Source organism: Neodiprion pinetum, chromosome 5 (assembly GCF_021155775.2).
Source record: "Neodiprion pinetum isolate iyNeoPine1 chromosome 5, iyNeoPine1.2, whole genome shotgun sequence".
NCBI classification, from domain to species: domain Eukaryota; kingdom Metazoa; phylum Arthropoda; class Insecta; order Hymenoptera; family Diprionidae; genus Neodiprion; species Neodiprion pinetum.
Genome location: NC_060236.1, coordinates 17,576,493 through 17,599,008, shown reverse-complemented (window position 1 = coordinate 17,599,008; position 22,516 = coordinate 17,576,493). Strand labels below are relative to the sequence as shown.

Sequence of the window (22,516 nt, the reverse complement as noted above, 5' to 3'; positions counted from 1 at the left end):
GTGGTGTGTGACACATACGAGACAACAGAGGTTACTTGAATCCTTGCATACTGATTTGATGCGAGCCGTTCGTTATTGGTGTTGTACGAATTCTTTCCTTGTTGGAACACCATATCATGCAGACCAGTATACGTATACAAGGTGTTTTCGAGTAAAAGCCGCAGTATCTTTGGTTGCCCACCACTAAAAGGAACAAATATCAAATTCCTCACGAGTGAGTTGGAAGTGCCCGTGTTGTCAAGTTGTGTGTTTCGTTGTTATGCTGAAACGTTCAGTGATCGCGTTCCGCAGTCGCGTTAAAGTGATTATGTGACTTGACCGAAGTGATTACGACTCGGTAGGTCTGTTTTACCGATATTTGTTTCCCTAGTAGTAAGGCAACCCAAGATACTGCTGCGTTTCCCCGGACACACTGTATGAGTCTCATTTTGTGTATAAACTTCTTACGTATTCGTGATGGGACAGTGCACGAAACATAGATATCTTTGGGACAAATTGATCTATATTTATGGACTAGATCTATGAATGATTATAGACAAATTAATTCAAACGTGCTTAGTGTTGGTTAGATCGAAACCAGTAGGTGTTCAAAATGAGCTCACAATGCTTGTACCAGCATCAAGGCCGATTGTAAATATTGTTTTGAATTGTTATTTTATTCAATCAAAGACGATCACTTTTTGAAAACGGTTACAAAGAAGCTTTGTTAACGTACGAAAAACTGAACGTGACATATACAGATCAGAGTGTGCGATGTTGTAATACCATTAACCTTATTGTTCAACTGGTAACTGTAGAAGTCTGTAACTTTACGCGTACCAGGTTAGGTTAATTTGTTTTCGAATATCTGAAGAACATCTTCAATTTATAGTTAGAATGTAGTTATTTCCAAGATATATTTATCTAAGTGTGAGGTTGGAATTTGTAATACTAATATAACGATGGACCAAAGTCTTGCGTTTGGGCCCGGAAAAAGCACGAACTTGAGGTTTGACCCAGAAAATGTAAACTTTCTTTGGGCTTGTATTGGGTTTTGAGCCGAAAATAAAAAATTGGAGCTTCCGATTAAGCTTGATCGAATTAAATTTGAAATACATGTAATCGCTAAGAGCTCTACCATTTGCCGATTGAATGATCACTTGCACTCTGACTCTCAACGGTTTATACTTTTTGTGACCGTATGCCAGCTGTGCAGAACAAAGGAATTTGCCCGTCAAGTGTATTTTACCGGTTGGAATACCATTAGCTATTTTCTTGGGGGTTTGATCTCCGTAAAACACATTAATTCCAAGTCATTATTCCATTTTGTATTCCAACTGTTGATCGAAAATACGAAAGCCTAATTTAAACCCATAACTGACAATCAGTCAGAATACATTTTCTTTAAAGTCATCTGAAATATAAAAGGAGTGAAGTATTTGGCATTGACCATCGGCCGAGAACCGGACCGTTTCGCGTGGAATACCCCGTATATTCTACTTCCAAGACTTGAAATCTTATTCTTCTTGTCCAGCACAAATATTTATTTCCAATGTATGTACGGTCTGTAAGTCTAAACAACATGCCGGAAAGATTCGTCCGTGTAGTTATTTTGACTCAACCAAAATGAATGTATATATATATATATATTAGGCCTAATATCTATATATATATTACATACCAGACTTTTGATGTGAGCACATTTAAAAATTCACCACATTTCATTCTGAGCTCCGAATGAGTCCACTTCCACGGAAATTTCACTCCATTTTCTGATCCGTACATTGTGTGACCACAGTAATGTATCGAAAATTAGTTAACTATGACTAGATCGCTGATATTTACACATTTCAAGGTTATTCTACAAATTACCTTAAAAAATGTAACTATACCCGGTTTACATATGGTTAATCTTGTGGCTCAAGTCATAAGGTGATTATAACGACCCGTCGTAGAAAACAGTTCTCGTTTATATGTTGAAATAATAAAATTCAACCCCATGTCTACTAATTATTTAACACTGCAAATAAAATACCAATAACGAGTAAGATCGTGGCGATAAAAATGCAGCAAAATCGGAATATCAAAGGCTCACAATATCGCATTTTGACAGACTTGAAAATGTAATTCATAGAATTCATATTCTACATGTTGACAGTTGAAATATATAAAGGTAAAAATCTAAAAAGCTTAGAATGAGTAACAATATAGTAAATAAAAACATAGAATCGTCAGAATTTTGATGTAATCGTGGCATCGAAAATACACGTATACTGTGTTCTTTCTGAATGTCTACGCTGCCCAACTGAGAGAAATTTGCCAAATTCAACTCAACAGTTTTCGTGGCATTGGCAAATATATGCGTACAAATAATCAATTCTATACAATGGCGCGTAGACTATTTCTCCACATTTCAGTCTGCTGAGCGTGAGGTCGTTCCGTGTCACGCGAATGAAATCAAGATTGCATACCTTTAGGCGTAACTTCAGTTTTGCTGTTGTTTGTTATTGTTCAGCTCCGACCGAACGTATCAAGATGAAATGAGAATCCAGGTCACTCTCAGGATCATTCACCAAAAATCCATCCATCCAAGGTTAAGTATAATCGAATCACTCATTTTTGCGGCAAATTGCACTGAGAGAAATTTTTAGTTCCGGTTACCGCTCAGTCTTTGACTATTTTCATTTTCTACCACGATTGAAAAATATAGTTCCAGGTAGAGAATCAAAATTAGTTTTCTAGCTGTTACCGGAAAGTCTAGTATCCGTTACTATTCTTTCTCATTACGATGACTGTTACCAGATTTTCTTGTAACTGTTGTGAAAATTTAATGCTTGTGGAACAATAAACTGACGTCAAAGCCTTATTTAACCAAAAAGTAGAGTAAACTTCACAATCTGATTTTTCCTTTCAATTACCAAAAAAGGATCGACAATAGCGCAAAACGGTTACGCGTACCTCGTTTTTCGTAATTCCAACGATATTCAAACAGTTTTTTTTAACGACACCTGTTTTACTGAATTTTTCTAGTTACTATAACAAATGAAATTTTTCTCAGTGCTGAACAAAACCGAATGCCACGAATTTTTTGTTTTTTTTTTTAAAGTAGTTTGCCTTCCACGTTGAGCAAGGATTTCGAAATTCGCCTTACACGTGCTGCCTAATCAATAAATTACTCATATATTTTACCCCTCAGCGTCAGCTTGTGTCAAGCAGCTTAGCTCGCAGCGATGCGAGACGTTAGGGACTCCCCCTGGATATCTATCTACGCCCTTCGCGTGACTTATATCAGTGCCTTATTCGCTTCGTGAGTGCTTCGAAGGTCTGCTGCGCAGGCATGCTCGAGGAAATATCTGAAAAGTGAAATAAGATTTCGTTCCTGCTGCACGGGATTGACGGACTATTTGCTATTCCGTCATTTTTCTTCCGCAGTCTTCCGGCCCCCCTTTTCTTCTTCTCGTAACGACTGGTCACCCTTAGATCGAAGATTCCACAACTTGATGCCCACGCTTCACCCACTCCGTTTTGAATGTAAAATAAAATGCAACTAAGAGCTGGTTGTAAATCATTTCTTCTTTTGGTCAGCTTGACCATTGTGCTGTCGGCCGCTGCTTCCATTAGACGTTATAAATACGATACGAGATCTCAACGCGGAGGTCGAGGAGAGCAGGAAGATTCATAAATAAGAATTCACTTAATATATACGTCGACGATATTTTTCGACTCCTTCACTGACCGAAAAGAACGCGAAGTAAGGGTATATAAAAAGCACATACGCAGAAAAAAATTCGCAAGATTTCGTGATTCGCGTTGCCAATCATGACTGTGTTTTGTATTTTTGTATTTTATTTGTATGATACGTGCGTCATTTTTTATGCTTTGAAAATGCATCTTCACCTTATTCTAGGCTGTGTACATTGTGCACAATATATTATTTTCATTCTAATTTATTCTGTATAAAACTATATTCCATAGATTAGTTGCGTATTAAATTGTGATTGAATTATTTTATCAGAGTTGCTTATAAAATTTGTTCACTCGTTGCGTGATTTAACGGAAGTAAAATTTAGCTCGGAAGGAAAAATCATTATTTTGCAAATTTATGATGCTTTTATATTTACGAAACGATGATTAAATGGAAGATATTCACATTTTGCAAACTCGAGTCCTTCAAATGATTCCTCGAGTCAAAATTACTAATTTCTGAGTGCAAAATAAATATCAGTTCTATAGTTGTAACCAAAAAAATGTAATATGCGTTACGATTATTTTTATCACGGCCACTTGCATGGATAATTTGATGCTGGTAAATCAATAAATTGACGTCAAAGACTCATTTAACTCAAAAAATCTACTAAACTAAACAAACAGAATGTATGTCGGTACAACCCCAAAATATCCTGTTCACATCTTTAATCTCACTAAATAGTTACTTGTATCAGATTTTCATTAAATTGCAACAGTATCAAAGTCGTTATTAAAACGATACCCCGAATTTTACATAAAATTTCTTAGCAACTATAACAAATGAAATTTTTCTCACCGTACTCAGCATATGGCACTTCCGATTCGTAACGCAGGTTCACATTAGAATATATATATCAGTTGATGACGGGCATAACAGACATATCGTATAAAGGACGACGATCGCAAATTGCCATAGTCGATTACATCAAATTAAGAGTCAATTAGTTGTGTTATGGGGGATAGTGAATGCCTGTTATATTGACACAAAAACCAATTCAAATGGGGAGATTGTGTAACAATAGGATGTAGTAACGAGACAGAACGAGAAAGAGAGAGAGAGAGAGAGTGAGCGAGAGAGAGAGAGAGAAAGATAGTGAGAGGAAGAGAAAGAAACGCATAAAGGGATTACAGACAGCAGATGCAGGACAAAATCACCCGTTTACATCCCATCAGAGCAGTCGTTTGGTATCTACTGTACTGTCGGCTTGACAAAATTATTATTAGCCAAATTTTCCGTTAAATCTTTAAAGCCGATAACTTCTGAGTGTAATATTGTTCACAAAAGTGCCGGATATACGTCCATGTTGTCCGGTAACTCCCGTAATGTGAGTGCATAACGCTTGTTGCGAATGAAAAATGAGGATATAGTAAAATACGTGAAAGAAATGCAACAAAGTTGGCTATTTGCCCAATTTCGGGACTTATGTTTTCTTTATCGCTGAGTAACTTGGTATTTGAAAATCGACGGTCTTCGAGTTCGAATTCACCGATCCAACATGGCGGTTTAAAATTTCAGAAATTATTTGCTTTTGATTAAACTCTGTAGACGAGGATTCTTGAGAACGTTGATTACGCGTTTGAACTTTAAATTCTAAAATTCAAAATGTGGGCCCAAAAAATCAGCCCTCCTGTATTTCAGAATTTGATTTTCAAATTCATGATCAGTAATCTCTAAAATCACTGGCTACCAAATTTTGAGGTTTGCCAGGTTTGTAATTTACGACTCCAGAAACCTTTGATTTTCAAATTATCAGTCAATCGGAAGTAAGAGAATCGATTTGCCGATTAATTAATTCATCACACAGCCCTAGCGGTTATATAAAGTGAATATAAAGTTTCTGTGCTTACTAAATTATTATGTTGAAACGACTCTTCTGTTTGAATTACCATAAACAGTCGGTGACAATAATTACTTTTTCTTGCTTATCAGAAATCATAATTAATAGTACATATTGCATTCAGTTTCAGTTTTGCGCTAACTGTAAAGAACCCGAGACTTTTTTCATCACATTTTGTTAACTTTTCCGTCTGTTATCCTTATAGGAGGCTTACGCATCAGGACATCAATAGACGCTGATCGACCTGCCTGACTCTCGCTCATATAGTAAAGCCCACCAGGGCTTGGCTAACAAAAACACTAAAATTCCAAGTAAGTTGTTTGACTTTACTGTTGATTGTATACACTGTACAGAATCACGTTGATAAATTGTTCAATTACCAAATTCTACCGGAGATTATTCAAATTCGATTAGCGTTAGCCGTGAATTGATTTTATCTTCAGCAAAAACTTGTGAATAAAATTCAAAGCGGAACTTATGGCCGCACAAATTACGTGGATTGCTATATAATTCCCAATTATCAATACAGTTAGTTCTTATGTGGTCTGACATACCTTTGCTCTATCCCAAAATGCGATCGTTTCTTGACACCAGTAGGTTTTAAATTTTGCAAACCTAAGATACGCGCAATTTCAATCGCATCGTGTAATTAGTTTTGGAAGAAATTTATTTGATTTTTGGAGTTTCTGTTGATTTTTTACGCTAGCTACAGTTCCAGTCGGTTTAAAACTTATTTTGGGGCCACTGAAATAAACTAATTACCATTTTTCAATAAAACTTGACAAACATAACTTGGAATTGAAAGAATTCAAATTCATAATTGAACTAATGCCAAATTCTGGAATCTGAAATTCGTCAGAAGGTAATCCTAAAACATTTACAACGGAGGAAATTCCAGTGTGAATTCTAGTGGCTAAGATTGGTAAAACAATTTTATTATGAAATGAAAATCAGGAATAACCTAAGTTTACAAAAGATTTTCATCCAAACTTCTATTCTGCAAAGATCAGGAGTGTTCTTGTGAAGACTTTCATGCTTGAAAGAACTGGAATTCTTAAATTACATTAAAATGTTTCAAATTCGGTAAAAAAAAAAATGTTTTTTTTCATTTGTTCCGTCATAAAAAAAATCTCCTTGAATCCCTATCTAAAACTGCAGGTCAATATCATCCTACAATCACTTATCCCATTCAAACATACCTGTATATATCGTTGCAAAATTTCTCAACATCTTTAGCAACTAGTTGCTACACTTTGCGTAGTCGGCAGGGGTAATACTTGAAGAAAAAACGCGTGTGCATAGATATGTAGTACCCTCAGTTTGCCGGAAGACGTGCGGCGTCGGCGTCGCCAAGTCGGCCCTCAAGCTTATGGGAATCCCCATAAGATAAAGAAGACAATTTCGTCGTAAAAAAAGAATGTATGAATATTTCTGGCAACACGAAATCAGAATGTAAAAGATGCGGCGATGGGGAAGGCTTGAAATTTATGCATACCGTGGGGAGGATCTCTGTTAGCGGGGTGAGAACCGCGTTATGCTGCTGCTGCTGCTTCTTCTTCCGCCAAACTGCTCCGAGTGTCGATATAATTCCAACCGAGTTTTTACCGAGCGTGAATTGTCGCCTTGGATAATAAAACCGAAATTTATACGTCTCAGCTTGAAAAATAGTCGATTACTTGCGTATAATCGCTGGGTGTGATATTTTAATTCTCACATGAGTGCGCAGAGTTCACTTGCGTCCACAATTTTTCTTAATTTTGACAGCCGGGATTGTCTTAATTAAACGGAACGGAGTGTCAAAGAAACCAAAAAATTTACTCGCGTTATTTTGTAAGCGAGAAAAACATTTTTTTAGTCTTATCTAACGAAAGGCTCGGTTGGTACCACGAGCTGAAAGATAATCGTATCAGCAGACCAAAATTTTTATCTTGTTGAAATTGACTGGCCAAATGAACTTCAGAAAAGAAATACGCCACTACATGAAGATACTGAAGTTAGCAACGTTAATATCACAAACATAGAGGGGAAAAATCACTATTTTGAAATTTTATAGTGACTTTGAAGTAGTCAAGTTTTCCAAATATGTATATAATTTACCGCATCTCATGCATTCTTGAAACTGCTAAATAACTATTTTATCCGAAACGTGAATTACAATAACGTTACCAACTTCAGCTTCATACTGTGTTAATGGAAGACTCATTCAATGGTAGTGGACGACTAATGTTTCAGTTGTGATGACTTTACTGGATAGGCACCCGGAGCTCATGTTAATAACTGTTTACGTTACTTCTCCTGCCAGAAAGTATATTCGAGGTGTCGTAGAAATTATTTTACCACTTTAGGAATACATTTCGTAGATTCAAGATGTAACATATTATTTGATTGTGCCAATCAATTCTTGACTTTTATGATTTGGTAAATTTGACTACACTTTGCGAATCAATTTACTTGAATTTAACAGAGGCACGAAGAAAATGATGTACACAATGCCTAGCTGTGAAATCATTCTATTGAAAAATCATATAATTTTCCCCGAGTGTTGGTTGCGGCTTTGCGCGTCTGCAGAACGAGAAACCAAAGTTGCCTATAACCCGGTTCTCTTCTCTTCACACGGGAGGATGAGAAGATAGCTAACAATTTTGCCGGGACCTTCCTCTTCCGTTTCGCCCTCCGCTCGTAGATTTCTTTTCCGTCTCTGAGACCCTCGGGGGTCGTTCGCCCCATTCCCTTCGTGTTTCGCTCTCGAGCCTTGACTGCCCATAGGAGAGACAAGGTTATTAGCTTCTGGATTTTCTCAGGCCTTCAGAAAACTCGTGGAACAGAGGCCGTCAGTGATAAGAATCATCGCTGTTATTTTTCTTCTTCTATTCTCCAAATTACAGAGCCATTTCAGCGTTTTCCTTCTGAAATATACAAGATATTACAGTATAAAAACTACGCGGTATATGCTTGGCAAAGAGCAAAAAAACAGTCAGACTTGGACGAAGTTCCGAAATTTGAAAAATATCAACGTTACAATTACAATACCGATGTTTATGTTATTTAAATCTGCATTCAGCAATGTTGGATCCGCTATTTCGAGATTCCAAAATTCCGAACTACGACCTTATATTCGTAATTGTCGTCCTCGAAAATCTTTCGGGTACGAAGTTTCACATCTGGCAGCGAACCCAAGCCATTCAGTTTTCCACGCACGTGAACTTGGGATAATACTATAAGATTCGACTCGGTTACTCTTACAAGTAGAATTTTATTCAAAATCAACTCACGTTATACTGCAATTTTACAGCTTTACAATATTTTCTACCAATTTCTTAATATATTTCAATTGTTGGACAGTTCCAATTATATTTTGAAATCGATACTTTTGTAATGTGTAATTGATTCCGTTTAAATTGAAAATTAATTCAGTGATCGATTTCATTTTGCGTACAAATCACTCGAGTATTTACGTTTCAATTATAGATTGCTTATGCAAACGATACTTACAAAGAAAGTTACTAAGGTAATTTGTAATTGAATCAAACAAAACTACTTTTGTAATTTGTACGGAATCAATGTCGTTTGCAGAATTACACTATTATTGATTTTGTTTTTCAATCACAAATTAAAATTGTAATTTACAATTTGTAATTAATAAATATAAATTTGCCGAGTACAACACAAACAATTGTTTATAGCCGATATCTGATTAAAACCTAATTCTTCTAAACAGCTTCTCTCTGCGTGTATTTGATGAGAGGAAAACAACTTTGCAGTACCTTTTGATGTTCTGATAAACCAAATCTCTAAGCACCACATTTTCCTTCTTCAATCGGACTTTTGAAGAACATCCTAAACGTAACCTAACCTCTTCACACGAAATATTCCAATACGACGTATCGCTGCAGGTTGAAAGACCGATAGTAATTTACGTAAATTTCACTTCAGGTCTTATGCTGTGACGAAGATGACGCTAAAAATCCTGCTGCTCCTGGCGGCTTTGGTTGGGTCAGCCGTTTCTTTCAACGGTGAATTGGAGGAGCAGGAATGTCCCGTTGACTGTCATTGCCATTATTTTCGGATCAACTGGGTGACGGATTGCTCCGAGAGCAACCTGACCACGATTCCTTACAACGAGCTCAGCCCGAATGTTTACATTTTGGATATGAACGGAAATAACATTGCTGAGATTTCCCCATTTCCCCAAGGGATTAAAATGCGGCGTTTGCAAATGGCGCACAACCGTCTGACTCGTCTAACTCGCGAGTCTTTTGCCGGACTCGCTTATCTCCTTGATGCTGACTTCTCGTACAACATGATCACCACCATTGATCCAGATACGTTCGGGTTAGCAATTTTACTTTATCTTGTGATGTTACATGTTGTTATGCGTAGTGCGTTATCCCTTCGTTTCTTGGCGTGCCATATTCAGTCGGTTGAGGACATGGCTTTTCTTTTAAATATGTTCAACAGTTTGAAATCGAATAATTCCCTTCAAGTTTGACGAGTTTTTCGGCATTGCGAGGCAAGTTCTAAGGCCAAAAATTTATCCAAAGTTCTGATTATTCAGTCAAAAAAATCGAATAGCCGCTATTTTCAAAACTGCTCTATTGCACATATTTTATCCAAGAGAAATGTTTCATAGCTAAAATTAGTTTTTGTTCACTAAAGTTAGCCGTATGGGGTTGACGTTTTTTGAGCATACAGACACGTGACCAATATAAGATTATTTAGGATATTCGATTCCATTTTTTCGTAAAATCCTCGGTTCGAGTAAAATCTTTGTTATAAATCTTTTACATGTATGTACACTGGAATGGTTAACCTTTCTGAAAGGGTGAAAGCTCCTTTCGCCGCAAAATAAGTGGGTTAAAAATCTGTAGGATATTTACCTTCTGACAATAGTGCGGTCAAATCGTTGTGAAGTTATACGAAATAAGTTGGACTGATTCTCGTAAATATTTTTGAGTCTGTCACTTGACTCTGCTCAAAACACATTAGGACTAGTTTTTAGTGTCTAGTTCATTAGGTAAGAATGGCTTTAGGTTCAGTAGTAGTGAATTGAAACTTGGAGGGATACAAGTCTTATTCGCGTTTTACTAACGATACTCAAGATAAGGGTTAGAATTAGTTTTCAGGCTTCAACGACGAAGCTTGTGGTTTCAAACACGTAATTATAAATAGTAGGGAAAGAAAATTGAGTCTTTAATTATCAGCAAAAAACTTGCTTCAAATTAAATTAACGTATCAAATTATTATGTGAATATTATACTAACGATGAGAGGAACTAGTAAAAGTTAGCAGGCTGATCGACTAGCTGAACATGCGCATGATAATTGAACTGTATCGGCCGGTGAGATTATACCGCGGCAATATTTTTATCTGCAAGTTCACCGACATTTATCACGAAAATAAATTAAATAATGGATGTTTTCGTCAATTTGATACTTGCTAGAGCTAATGCAGAGGCGTCTAGTTGTTTTTGGCGGAATTCACGAAACTCTATGTTGGAATTGAGTTTGCAACACTTCTTGTTTTCAGTAATGATCCATAAATAATGTTCTACTGGAACATCGCATGAATTTCGAGATGGCCTAATTTTCCGCTAATGACACGAAATTTTCTGAAAAATCACAAACTTTCACATTTAAATCACCAATTTTCCTATTGAAAGTTTCAATTGACCTTAAGGACACTAGATTTTCTGCTAATCGCTAAACAGACGTATCTACTCACCACAATGTCCCCAAAACCATCAAATCTAGTAGAGAAGGCAACAAGTTGGCAACACTGCCGGCCGGCGCATGCGCAGTTGGTCGCTCAGCCTGCTAAATTTTACCATTTACTCTTGGTATGTTTTCAGGTTAACAACCATTAGCGACCAATTCATCAAATCAGATGCATTATCATTTCAGGGACAGTCCGGGTCTAATAACGTTGGAGCTGCAGAACAATCCTCTGTCCCATATCGACGGTCACTTTTTGAAGTCACGTTCTCTCCTGTACCTGGACATAAACTCCTGCGGTATTCATCGTCTCAGCACCGAATTCTTCTACAACACAACAGCACTGAACAAACTCGACCTCTCTAACAATCCCCTGGAGAGAATCGATCCGGAGCCGTTCAACCATTTGACGAACCTGGAGTACCTGCAGCTAAACAATTGCAACATCTCTTTCGTCTCGCCGGAGGCGTTTGTGCACCTCGAGAATCTCCGTGAACTTGAAATGAGGAACAATAAGCTCGGAACGCTTTCCTGGAAGAGCGTCCTGCATCCCATGACGCGCCTGGAACGCCTCGACATCCGGAATTCGAGTATCGTTACGTTGCCGGGCGACGCTTTCTCGGAGAATCTGTACCTCCGTCAGCTGAACCTGGCTGAAAATGAGCTGCGTCATCTCGACGTGGGCAGCACGCTGGGTCACAATCTGCAGAATCTGCAGTCCCTTGACCTCTCCAACTGCAACCTGAAGGACCGCCTGACCGAGGAGGCCTTCAGAAATGCGAGCAAGCTGCGCGTTCTTCACTTGGACGGAAATCCGCTCTTTGCCTCCGACCTGACGGCCGTTTTAGGTCATCTTCCGAAGCTGCAGAAACTATCATTGAGCAACTGCGGGCTAAATAAATTACCCGAGGCCTTCCACGCCCTTCAGGATCTTCAGGAGCTGAAGATATCTCACAACCCGCTTAACAACGCTTTCGTCAGTCTTCTGAATCCGCTCGAGTCGCTCGAGTATCTCGACATGTCCTACAGCAACTTGGGCTACGTCGGTAACGAGACTTTCTCCAAAATGACTATGCTCAAGCGACTCATTCTCTCCGGGAATAAACTCCACACCCTCGAGCAAGGACTCTTCACAAACCTCACGCGGCTCGAGAGCCTTGAACTCAACTACTGCGACCTGAAGACGCCGATAAACCCGAACGTCTTCGGAGATCACCCGTACACCAGTATCGTGGAGCTCAAGCTAAGTGGAAATCCTCTCGTAGTCCCGGAGAGCGAGCCACTGTTGCCCAGGCAGTTGTCACGGCTGGAAACACTCGATCTGAGCAACTGTAACATAACGAATTTCTCCATCGACTCGTTCATCAACTCACGGAATTTGACGCGTCTCAATTTGTCTGGGAATAGGTTGTCCTCCAAGGAGAGTCTTGAGTTTTTGAAGAAGCTTCATCTTCTCGAGTGGCTCGATCTCAGCAGCAACAACTTCACTTCGATTCGCCCGCACGTTTTCAGGCTTAATCCACGACTCAGGCACTTAAACCTGATCGGTAATCCCTTCAAATGCGACTGCGACGTTGTTGAAATGTGGACCTGGGCTAATCGCGTCAAAAATGACCTTCACATACTCGCTGGCAGTCAGCCGGCCGAGTTTTCTGCCGGTTCTGCGAAGTTCAAGAAGACCCTGACGTGCGCCTACGACGAAGATATCTTCAGGAGTATGGTGGACCAGAACCGTGAGGCGACTGCCGATAGACGGAATTTCATGAGGAAAAGCGATTTCACGCCGCACAGAACTTGGGCGAAATACGTCAAGGAGTCAAGCTGCGCAAAATCATGACTTTTGGAGTCCGGTTTTCGACATCCGGTCATACAGGCTCATCGGAGAAATCCCATAGATCGGGACCTATGACCTGGAAACATTACTCTGGTTGTTAGACGGCTCGATTTAAGGGGGTAGATGCGAGTAAGCGGCGAAAAAGTGGATAATTTTCGAAAATGTATATTTTGACAACCGATTATGCAATTGAATTGGGGTTTATTTTATTCAAAAGTATTTAGATCGAGCTTCATTGGATATCTTTTTTATTAAAATTAATTCACAGGAAGTATTGTTATCGAGAATAACGACAAACATTTCGCTCGGTGGCATATTTCGCCGTGATCTCGATATTTCAAAAACGGTTTCACCGATTTACATTAAATTTCGAGACAATATTCTTGACCAATTTAACCTTTTCACCACGATCCAACAATTTTTGATAACATTACCAACAAAATAGCAACTTTACACAGTTAAAATTCGATTTTTTGTCCAAAATTACACAGCTTTTTTTAATTAATTGAACAAAGTAAGATTGAACAAACCAGCATCGTGGAAAACTATGTACGAGTACTGTCTACAAATTTTGAGTAGTCGTTACAGTCATTTATGTCATATCATGAGCCGTGCAAAACATGTCACATAGCGAACTAATTGACTTCATTATCAATAACAGTGCTTCCTATTAATTGATACAAAATTAAAAAAATTGAAATGAAGCTCTATATTCATACTTTTGAACAAAAATCCTATTGAATCGAATAATTGTTACATATAATAAGTGTTAATAATTGTTTCTTGACATATAAATTCCTAATATTCCACCACTTTTTCAGCCATCTACACGTATATATCCGTATAAGTTTATTAAGATGAAAATTCGTGGGTACTCATCTCAATGTAAAAATATATTATATTCGTATATTCTGGTGAAAACTCTCAATAATGTCTGTAGGGGATGAGCTGACGCAAAAATGTTTGATTCAATTATTCTACAAACCTTAAACCGTTGTCTTGTGCTTTTCAGTGAAGCAATGAATATCTTTCGAACAGACATTGAATGAATTGTAAATATTTTGGATCAAGGTGAAAATTTTGAGACTCTTCGATATTAGTGTCAATATCGATTCGATTATTCAGTGGCTGATCGTAGATAATTGTAACATATAGGTCGACTTTGATGGTCAAGCAGAGAACAAAAAGTCTAGGTAGCGTTCGTGAACTTCAATGTTATGTTGCCGGTTGGCCTATTTGATGAATTGTAGTGTGTAAGTTATAATTGGAATTAGAACATATAGATTGGAGAAATTACGAACCTTGAAAGACAACTTGTGAAATTTGTGGGGATTTTTCTACCAACTCCGAGGTGGAATTTGAGGTATTTCACATAAAACCTGTTCTTTACGATTTTATGTTCTGTGTTCTGAAATCTTTTTAAAAGTTATGAAGTTACCACTGATAAGCAAGGAGGTCAGAAATCCTTTAAAAATGACAGAACTTCCTTTTGAAGGTATAGTAACATATCCAAAAGTTGGGAAAAGATTGGCAATCGAAGTTGGCGAACCCGTGCAATAACATATCGCCGAGTTGAGTTGCTTGTTGGTCCCGTTCGACATCAAAGCAATTATAACCAAGACTCTGGAATTTCAAATTTGGACAACACTGTGTCCATAGCTATACTGAGCCTGCTTGGTCATTATGCACAATGTCTTTTTACTCTATAAATTACTAATTTCTAATTTATTGAGAGAAAATTCAATTCCATTATTTTATTCGACAAGAAAAGTTGTATCCAGGGAATACTTAAGTACGTGTGATTTGGTATGAGGAAGTAATCGAAATGACTATTGAAATTGTATGAATGGTAGTACTCACGAATTACATAAACATATATTATAAGACAACAGTAAGTTATTCTAATTTTGTCGTAGCGATGACTAATATATAACGCTTCACTAAATTATAATTTTGAATTCTAGAGTGAATTCAAATACTTATTGTATGAAAATTATGTGTAGTAAACGGTTCAAACTCCTGGTTAAAGCGTTTAAGAAACTCAATCACAACGTTGAGCGAGCTCTGAAATGATTTGTCTGTGAATTGGTTGAATACCATGCTTAACGTCGGGACAAAAACTTTCAAGTGTTTGTCCTTTTCTTTTACATATTACTTACTACTAGTTTCATTATTCGTCCTACTTTATCCATCAATATTATTTTCAACTTGCATTTGTTAATTCCATTTACACATTAGATATTAGGCCTGATAATTACTATCCGATATGAATTGAAGCTGGATTCCAGGAGCCATATGTTGTAAGAAAAAAAGAATAAAATTATGGGTTTCTAGTTATGCTTAAAACTAATTATAAGTTTGACAGTCTTACATAATTCTTAAGATATGATTGGTGATTCCGTAAAATGATAATGGAATAGGAAAGTTGCATAGTTAATTGATATTTTACAAAAAAGTTGTGATAGAAATTGATGTGCATAAGATTAAGCGAAGCGATACATATAATTTTATATTTTTATTTTGTAATTAGCCATTTAGTGTGGTTTATCTTGTCAAGTGTAATTTTTTTTTCACGAATCTTGACCAACGGATCAATAAATAAAAAAAGAACAAATCCTGCAACTTTCCTATTAACAATTTCGCAATATATAGTGGTCATCATCGGTGAATTATATGCACATGTTATAGTGATAACATGGAAGTAAGAGTTTCAGATAACCTGATAGTTTCATTATCTAATGTTTTAATTATAATAAACCGAGAGGTTTTCTTTAAAGGATGTGCTCGTAGCGTGCGCGATTCAACTTGCTTAATTTTGATTCACGTCCATGCTCGCAGTCTGAATCAAACTCACTGAAAACAACAAATTCCCTAGAATCCACCGGTTGACAATTGACAGCATAAACTTACACAGATAGACTGTGCGGTCTTACGGGGCTGCTGAGGTCAAGACCGAAGGACAGAGATAGTCCTGGAGCCCTTGTCTTTCTCTCTCTGTCTCTGTCGCACGATCAAGACAGTGGGTGCAGCCGCTAGGCGGGTAAAATGAGAAGGCAAACTGTGAGCATAGACTTATACCGGGACAATCTCTTGAAACTTGAAAATCAACCGCGCATGCGCCAAATTATTTAATCTCATTGGTCGGCGAAATCTTCCCGCGGCGATATTCTTGTCTGCGATGCAGGCGGGCCAACGTACACAAAATGTGTACGTTTGAATTTTCAAAGAGCATAAGCATTAAATTCCGACCGTTCTTTGAAGAATCAACTTTAAGACCCAACAACAAATGCTTCCTAAACCTTTCCTAGTCACTACCTCAATTATTTAAGATTCTAACCTTGAAAATTCGTATCAACTATAACGCCGCCAGAAACAGTTTGACAGCTGAAACTCGGGATGGTCAGCCTGTACGAACCGCCGATAAAACTCGCGCATGCGCAGTTGATTTTCAAGTTTCAAGAGATTGTCCCGGTATACAGAGCGGCGCAGACGCTGTTTGCCCCACCACGGCACCGATTAGAGTGAGAAGAGACGACTCCAGTTGTTGTTCTCTCTCTTGTCACGGCATCAGCTCTATGCAAAAAGCACGCCGTCTATCTATACAAGTCTATGAGTGACATTTAACCATACGGTGTAAGAATAAAAGGAGATCCGACTCGCGCTGATGCTGTGATTATTTTACTAAAGTTCACGAGTTGAGTCCAGGTGTCTCCACACATCTGCTAAAATTTAAAGCGTCTTTTAGAACAGTTTTTATGCACGCTAAAGTTAAGGTCAACATTTAATTCGGCAAAACCACTTTATAAATAAATTATCGTCTTTGGGAGCGTTCAACAACGATACTGGTGTTTCTGAATGTCGATACCCGTACTCGTAGTCGCGTACACAGTAACACTATCCCATTTTATTATATTGTAACAACGGGATGATCGAGAATTGCAGCCGAAAAAATAAACGGGTTTGTGAGCAAAAGTAAGTGATCAAACAGGCACGAAATAAAGATAAAGCAAAAATGCGTTCTAAAAACCACTTACTCTTACACCGTGACACCAAAGCATACACAAGCGAAGCATTCAGAAAAACAACGCCATGATCGTTTACATTCTGGTTTCTCGTCACGTGAGAGGTCTGGCGGAGAGCCCGGGGACTTGAGCCAAATAATCACAGATCAGATTCGCATGGGCAGTATAGGGTAGTCATGCAGACCACCTCTTAGGGTGGAAGCACATAAAATTCCAGAAGCCATAATCAGAATGCAGTAAGTTATTGCTCATGCGCTATGACTTTTATAGAACCCATAGCTCATGCGCAATAAGTTTCTGCGTTCTGCTTATGGCTTCTGGAGTTTTGTATGCTTCGGCCTTTATTCTTACACCGTGGTTAACCGTAATCTATCGCCTATGAAGGGGGTGCCTTGGTCGATTTTGACATTGTCGATATATACCTCGAAATCTCGAAGTCCGTGTACCTCAAACGCAAAAAAGGATTTAACACCCCTATTTTATACACAATTCTTAACAAAAATACTCAAATACATTTTTATTTGACGCAGAAATAAAGAAATGGCACGAATTCTACGAATATACTATAGTGATTTCGTAGAATCCGTGCTGTTTCTTTATTTCTGCGTAAAAATAATTATGTAATTAAGTCAGTGCTGTTAGTTAGCAGTGAAGTTGGCTACACATATAAACGAGGTGGCGAGCAGGTCCGTTCCAGAAAATGACTCGATATATTACATGTACGATTTACATCGTATCTCTATTAATTAACATATTAATCGGATATACTGTTTTCTATTGATGAATATTTGTGAAATTGTTAAATTTTGTACGTAAGGATATAATCAAACGAGAGATAGGTAGGTAAATAGATACACAGAAGAAGAGAGAAATCGAATAATTTTTTTACTAGTCGTAAATGTACGTGAAAATTGAAACATAGAATATTATTTATGGATTGCCAAAAGACTGTCTCGAGCTTGTGATGTTCACATGATAATAAACGCTTCATCTTGACGTAAAAACAAACCCGTTGAATGATTTTTTGAAATAAAGACTGACTGAATACCGTAAACAATCCCCCACTCAGCTCTGGGACATTGAACATCTTCTTCCTCTTCTTCGTTTTCTTCTTCTGCTTTTCCTTAATGCCTGTTGTCACCGCTGCGGTAACAAGTGCCAATGAACTCTTGTGTGTAGAATAGAACTAGTTTTATCGCACGTGCAGATCCGGAAAAACCAAGTAAACAAAAGAAAAACAAACTAGATCACAAGGTGTTAGTTCATAAAGAAAAGTTCTGGTTATATGTTAACACTAAAACGTAAACGAAACTCACATATGAGGCGTTCTCCACCAACTAATTCACTGCAAGAAAATGATTATCGAATAAATAATTATGAGATATTTTCGATTCGTATAAAAAAGTATTTCCATTTTAATTTTTTGGTCGCTCCGACAAAACGTGAGTGGGTTGTATATTTAATCCTAAAGTTGAATGAAAAAATTAAAAAAAAATCAGGTTCACTTAAAAGCAAACATTTTTCTATGAGTTTAAATGTTTGATTTTTAACCTTTGATGAGCAAGATATACAATGTACAATACATGGAGTGGTCCGAATTTTTTTGGGTTCACATTTTCACTTTTTGAAATTTGGATGTAAAAAAGTGTACACTGATATATCGCGGTGCTAGTGCCAGAAGGGCTCACACTTACTTATAAGCCCTTTTGGCTTTAGAGAGCAACACATGTAAAGCCAAAAAGGCGTATAATTTTTCTCTCATTGCCAATCGTTCCGTATACTTATTTTCAAGCTAAATATTGAAAAAAAAAATTTACTAGACACACAAAGTGGTAGAGTGGCGATATTCAAGGCAGCTAACGATAATTAAATAATTGAAGAAATGAAGAAATAAAGAAATCAAGAATAAACTCAAGTGAGGGAAAATTAACAGGTCAATCAGTCGATTATGTTGTTGATTAGGCTTACACATTCGAGTCAGTCAAGTTAGGTTACACAAGTTAGCAAGGATCAATAAGTCATCAAAAATGAAATTGAATAAAATCGCGTAGGTCGGAAGAAGCGATGTACAGCAAGACTTTACTTAAGACTACACGTCACTGGGCGACGTGATTTTACTCAATTTTCAAAGAATGACGCCATGCGAATTATTACTCCGTTAGTTTAAAGCGAGGGTGAGAACTTTATTGCAAATCGATAGATAACAAAAATGATCATAGCTCGGGAGATAATAACAAAAGAATAAGACAGACGTTACCATAGATTCTAACTAATAAGAAAGATTCACATTCATTAACAATTTACGCAATCGGTAGCTCAAACGAGAGCATAGGAAGGACTGTAAATTACGAAAGACAATCTACGAGAGGGTTATTCGTAGACGATAGAATTAATGATTTACAATATTTAGAAATTCGAGAAATTACACAAAGAAATCTCAAAATATAACTTTCGAGAGAATACGAAATTATGAGAGATTGAAAAATTCAGAGAAGAGTTTGCAAAATAAAGAAATACACTCAATACACCTTATTATAATAAAATCAGCAATAATACGCAGAACTCGAATTAACACAGAATTACGGTATGGCAGAGAAATACAAAGAAAATAATAGCGAGTGAAAACAATACGGAATTGCCAATAGCAATGGAAAAAGTACGGTAGTATTTAGCGGTTTAATTTACGCTCGGGTGTACTTCAAGGAACTCGATTTATAATAAAAAAAACATGTAGTTACATACGATAGCAAATATAATATAGAAGCGATAAAAAGAATAAAATATAATAAGCACTACTAACACAGAAAATGAAGAAGAAAGCAAAGCAAATATAGCTCGAGATATACATAGTAGAATTTTACAGAAGCCGACCAATAGAAATTTGCAGATAATCAGAGAAATTCACTAGTACGAAATATTTATTTATTCGGTAGTTACGAGGTCGCTCAAAGACACGGAATTGATTCATTATTGAAACCATGCAATCAGACGGCGGCTTAATACAACTCTAAGCCGTGGACCATGATTCACACAAAAACTGGCATCACACGATGCAACCAAGAAAGACAAATACGATAAGAAAGAAAATAGAAATTATAAATAAGCAACTTCGTAACGATACAATACAAAGGCAGAAGCCTTACCTTAGCCGGTGACTCAGGCGCACAAGCACTGATTCTACTTTAAATTAAACTTATCGGTAGCAAAGAAAAGGGTAAGAAGGAAGGTGAACAAAAGAAGAGAAAGAAGCTAAACGATAATGCAAACGGTAGTGGAGTTGTGAGAAAACGGTAGCGATAGAACAAACGATAGCGATAGCGGTAAAGGAGCAAGGGAAGTAACTGAAGCAAATCAAAACGAGAGCAAGGTAGTAGCGAAGCTGTCTTCTTGCGGGTTGAGCGTAGAATAGGCAGAGTTTGGAGTCTGGATCACCGATCTCGCCGTTGTTCGTCACGTGATTCTACTCCTAGATGATTGGTCGTTTGTTCCCCACCATAATTGCGTCATCCCTCTTGTGGTGAATATCGGTTATGATTACGTCACACGTTTTCGAAGATTGCCGATAGATGACACGTACGTAATATCTTGCCCGCGATTACGTCATTGATGCCAACTCGTACAATTTTTCAGCTGTTTCACCTTACCGTCCAGGTTGCCTATCATTGGGGATTCCTTTGACAGAGGCATGTACGAAGGATGTCTCCCGGTCAAAGTTACCGAGTGGAACGCGAGACTGACTGTAATTCTATGTTCGCTTCCACCGGTTTGTTCTTATAGGTAGTGGCCGGCTGCCCCCGATGTATCAAAGAGACCATGCAGTTACATGGCGGCTTAATGCAACTCTAAGTCGTGAACCATGACTTACATGATTATAGTCCTTATTGATAGGAAGGCTGCGTCGATCCTCAGAACGAAGGCTTCATCAAACTGGACGTAGTACTTTTGGGGACGGTCCGGCACCTGGCCGGTGAGTCAGAAAATGGCAGGCTACAGTCTGGCCTGTATGCCATCCTTACGGTATCCAAGAAAGCAGGCAGCTGGTTTCTTCTTGAGAATTTGGTCCCTCGGCTGTCGGAAGGACTTTACATCCCTGTACGCCGGCAGTCGAGGTGATACGAGAGGTTCGGATGGATGCTAGCCCAGGTGTTTCAGAAGCACACCAAGGTAGCTAGTGTAGTCTTATCAGACCGTCGGTAAACGAAGTCATCGAGAGCTGGGAACGGTAGTTATCGGTAGCTGTTGATCCCTCGGTGGTAGCGATCTTCGTCGTCCGTGTACCTTTTTAGCTTGCGCCGGAGCGCGAAATACAGAATTTACAAAGTAAGAATCAGTTACTAATAGTTATTGCCTATTTTGTATGGAGTTCGGTTGGAGTAGCCCGCCAAGAACGCGTTTTCCGAAGGTTTCCTTCAGTTTTGTGCCCTTGTGACGGGTGGCTCTAAAACGCTATGTTACAATACACATAAAAGTTGTGGAAAGTAAAGAAAATTTTTCATCAAACTGACGATTTCAACGATTGTCGAAATATTACAACCGGTATATTTCGGCTCTCCAATGACTGATTGCATTGAAATAGAACTTAAATGAAAGCTCTTGAAAGCTAAGTTCGAATTAAAATTGTCAAATGTCATGACTCATCGCGACAGGGGAGAAATATGAGATAATATTTTCACCGGCACTAACAGAACTGCATATTTTCACTTGACTGTAAAGTACGAAGTATAATTGTAATTATTACCTTGCCTTTTTAGTCATGATGCCGAAATCAGCCATCTTCAAATTTCCTGAAGAACATACATGTAAATTTCTGATGGTTAAAAAGTCGGTTTTATTATTCATTGGCGCGATATAGCGAATGAGTCCTATATTAGGTTCATGTAAAAAGGAGAATAATGAAATCTTCACGGAATACTTCTATAATTTTTCAATATATAAGATATACGGATTAGTTGAAAAAATGAAAAGAAAATATGTTTCATTGATTCATGTTTTCACGCGACCTGGATGGCATGTTGTTTATAAAGTTTAAAAACAAACGATTCAATTTAAGAACAGTTTTCGTTAGGCGAGTATTCACGAGTCAAGTTGTAATGACTGTACTACTGTCTTGAGCTTCACTCTTAATCGTGTGAATAATGGGATCGTCAAGTTACGATGGCGTTGTACAATATACATACGAATTTGAAATTGCATATCCGTATCGAACCTTTCGTAAGCTGCTATGCTTTATCAATAAATTCTGAATTATATATTCTATGGTCAGTCTATTTCTTCATTTTTTTTCCAATCGATAAAATTATTCAACTTTTGTCGAAAGTTTTCATGCATTTACATTATACAACGCTTTACAAGAATTTATTTTTTAGTACGAACATTCTTGAAACG

At 37.7% G+C, this 22,516-nt stretch overlaps 1 protein-coding gene across 6 annotated transcripts in view; it reads left to right on the top strand.

Moving 5' to 3' along the window:
- The window catches only part of LOC124218793 (carboxypeptidase N subunit 2), a 38,157-nt gene extending 22,698 nt beyond the window's left edge, over nt 1-15,459 (top strand). For 3 of the 6 annotated variants that reach the window (XM_046625619.2, XM_046625618.2, XM_046625622.2), the window contains exons 2-4: nt 5,770-5,875; nt 9,498-9,896; nt 11,465-15,459. In XM_046625619.2, coding sequence (XP_046481575.1) covers nt 9,517-9,896; nt 11,465-13,112 — 2,028 coding nt within the window. In that variant the 5' untranslated portion in view covers nt 5,770-5,875; nt 9,498-9,516 and the 3' untranslated portion in view covers nt 13,113-15,459. Of the gene's footprint in view, nt 1-314; nt 338-5,769; nt 5,876-9,282; nt 9,408-9,497; nt 9,897-11,412 lie in introns of those variants that run through there. The other 3 variants (XM_046625620.2, XM_046625621.2, XM_046625623.2) reach the window with 3 other exon arrangements.
- Nucleotides 15,460-22,516: the final 7,057 nt, after the last annotated feature.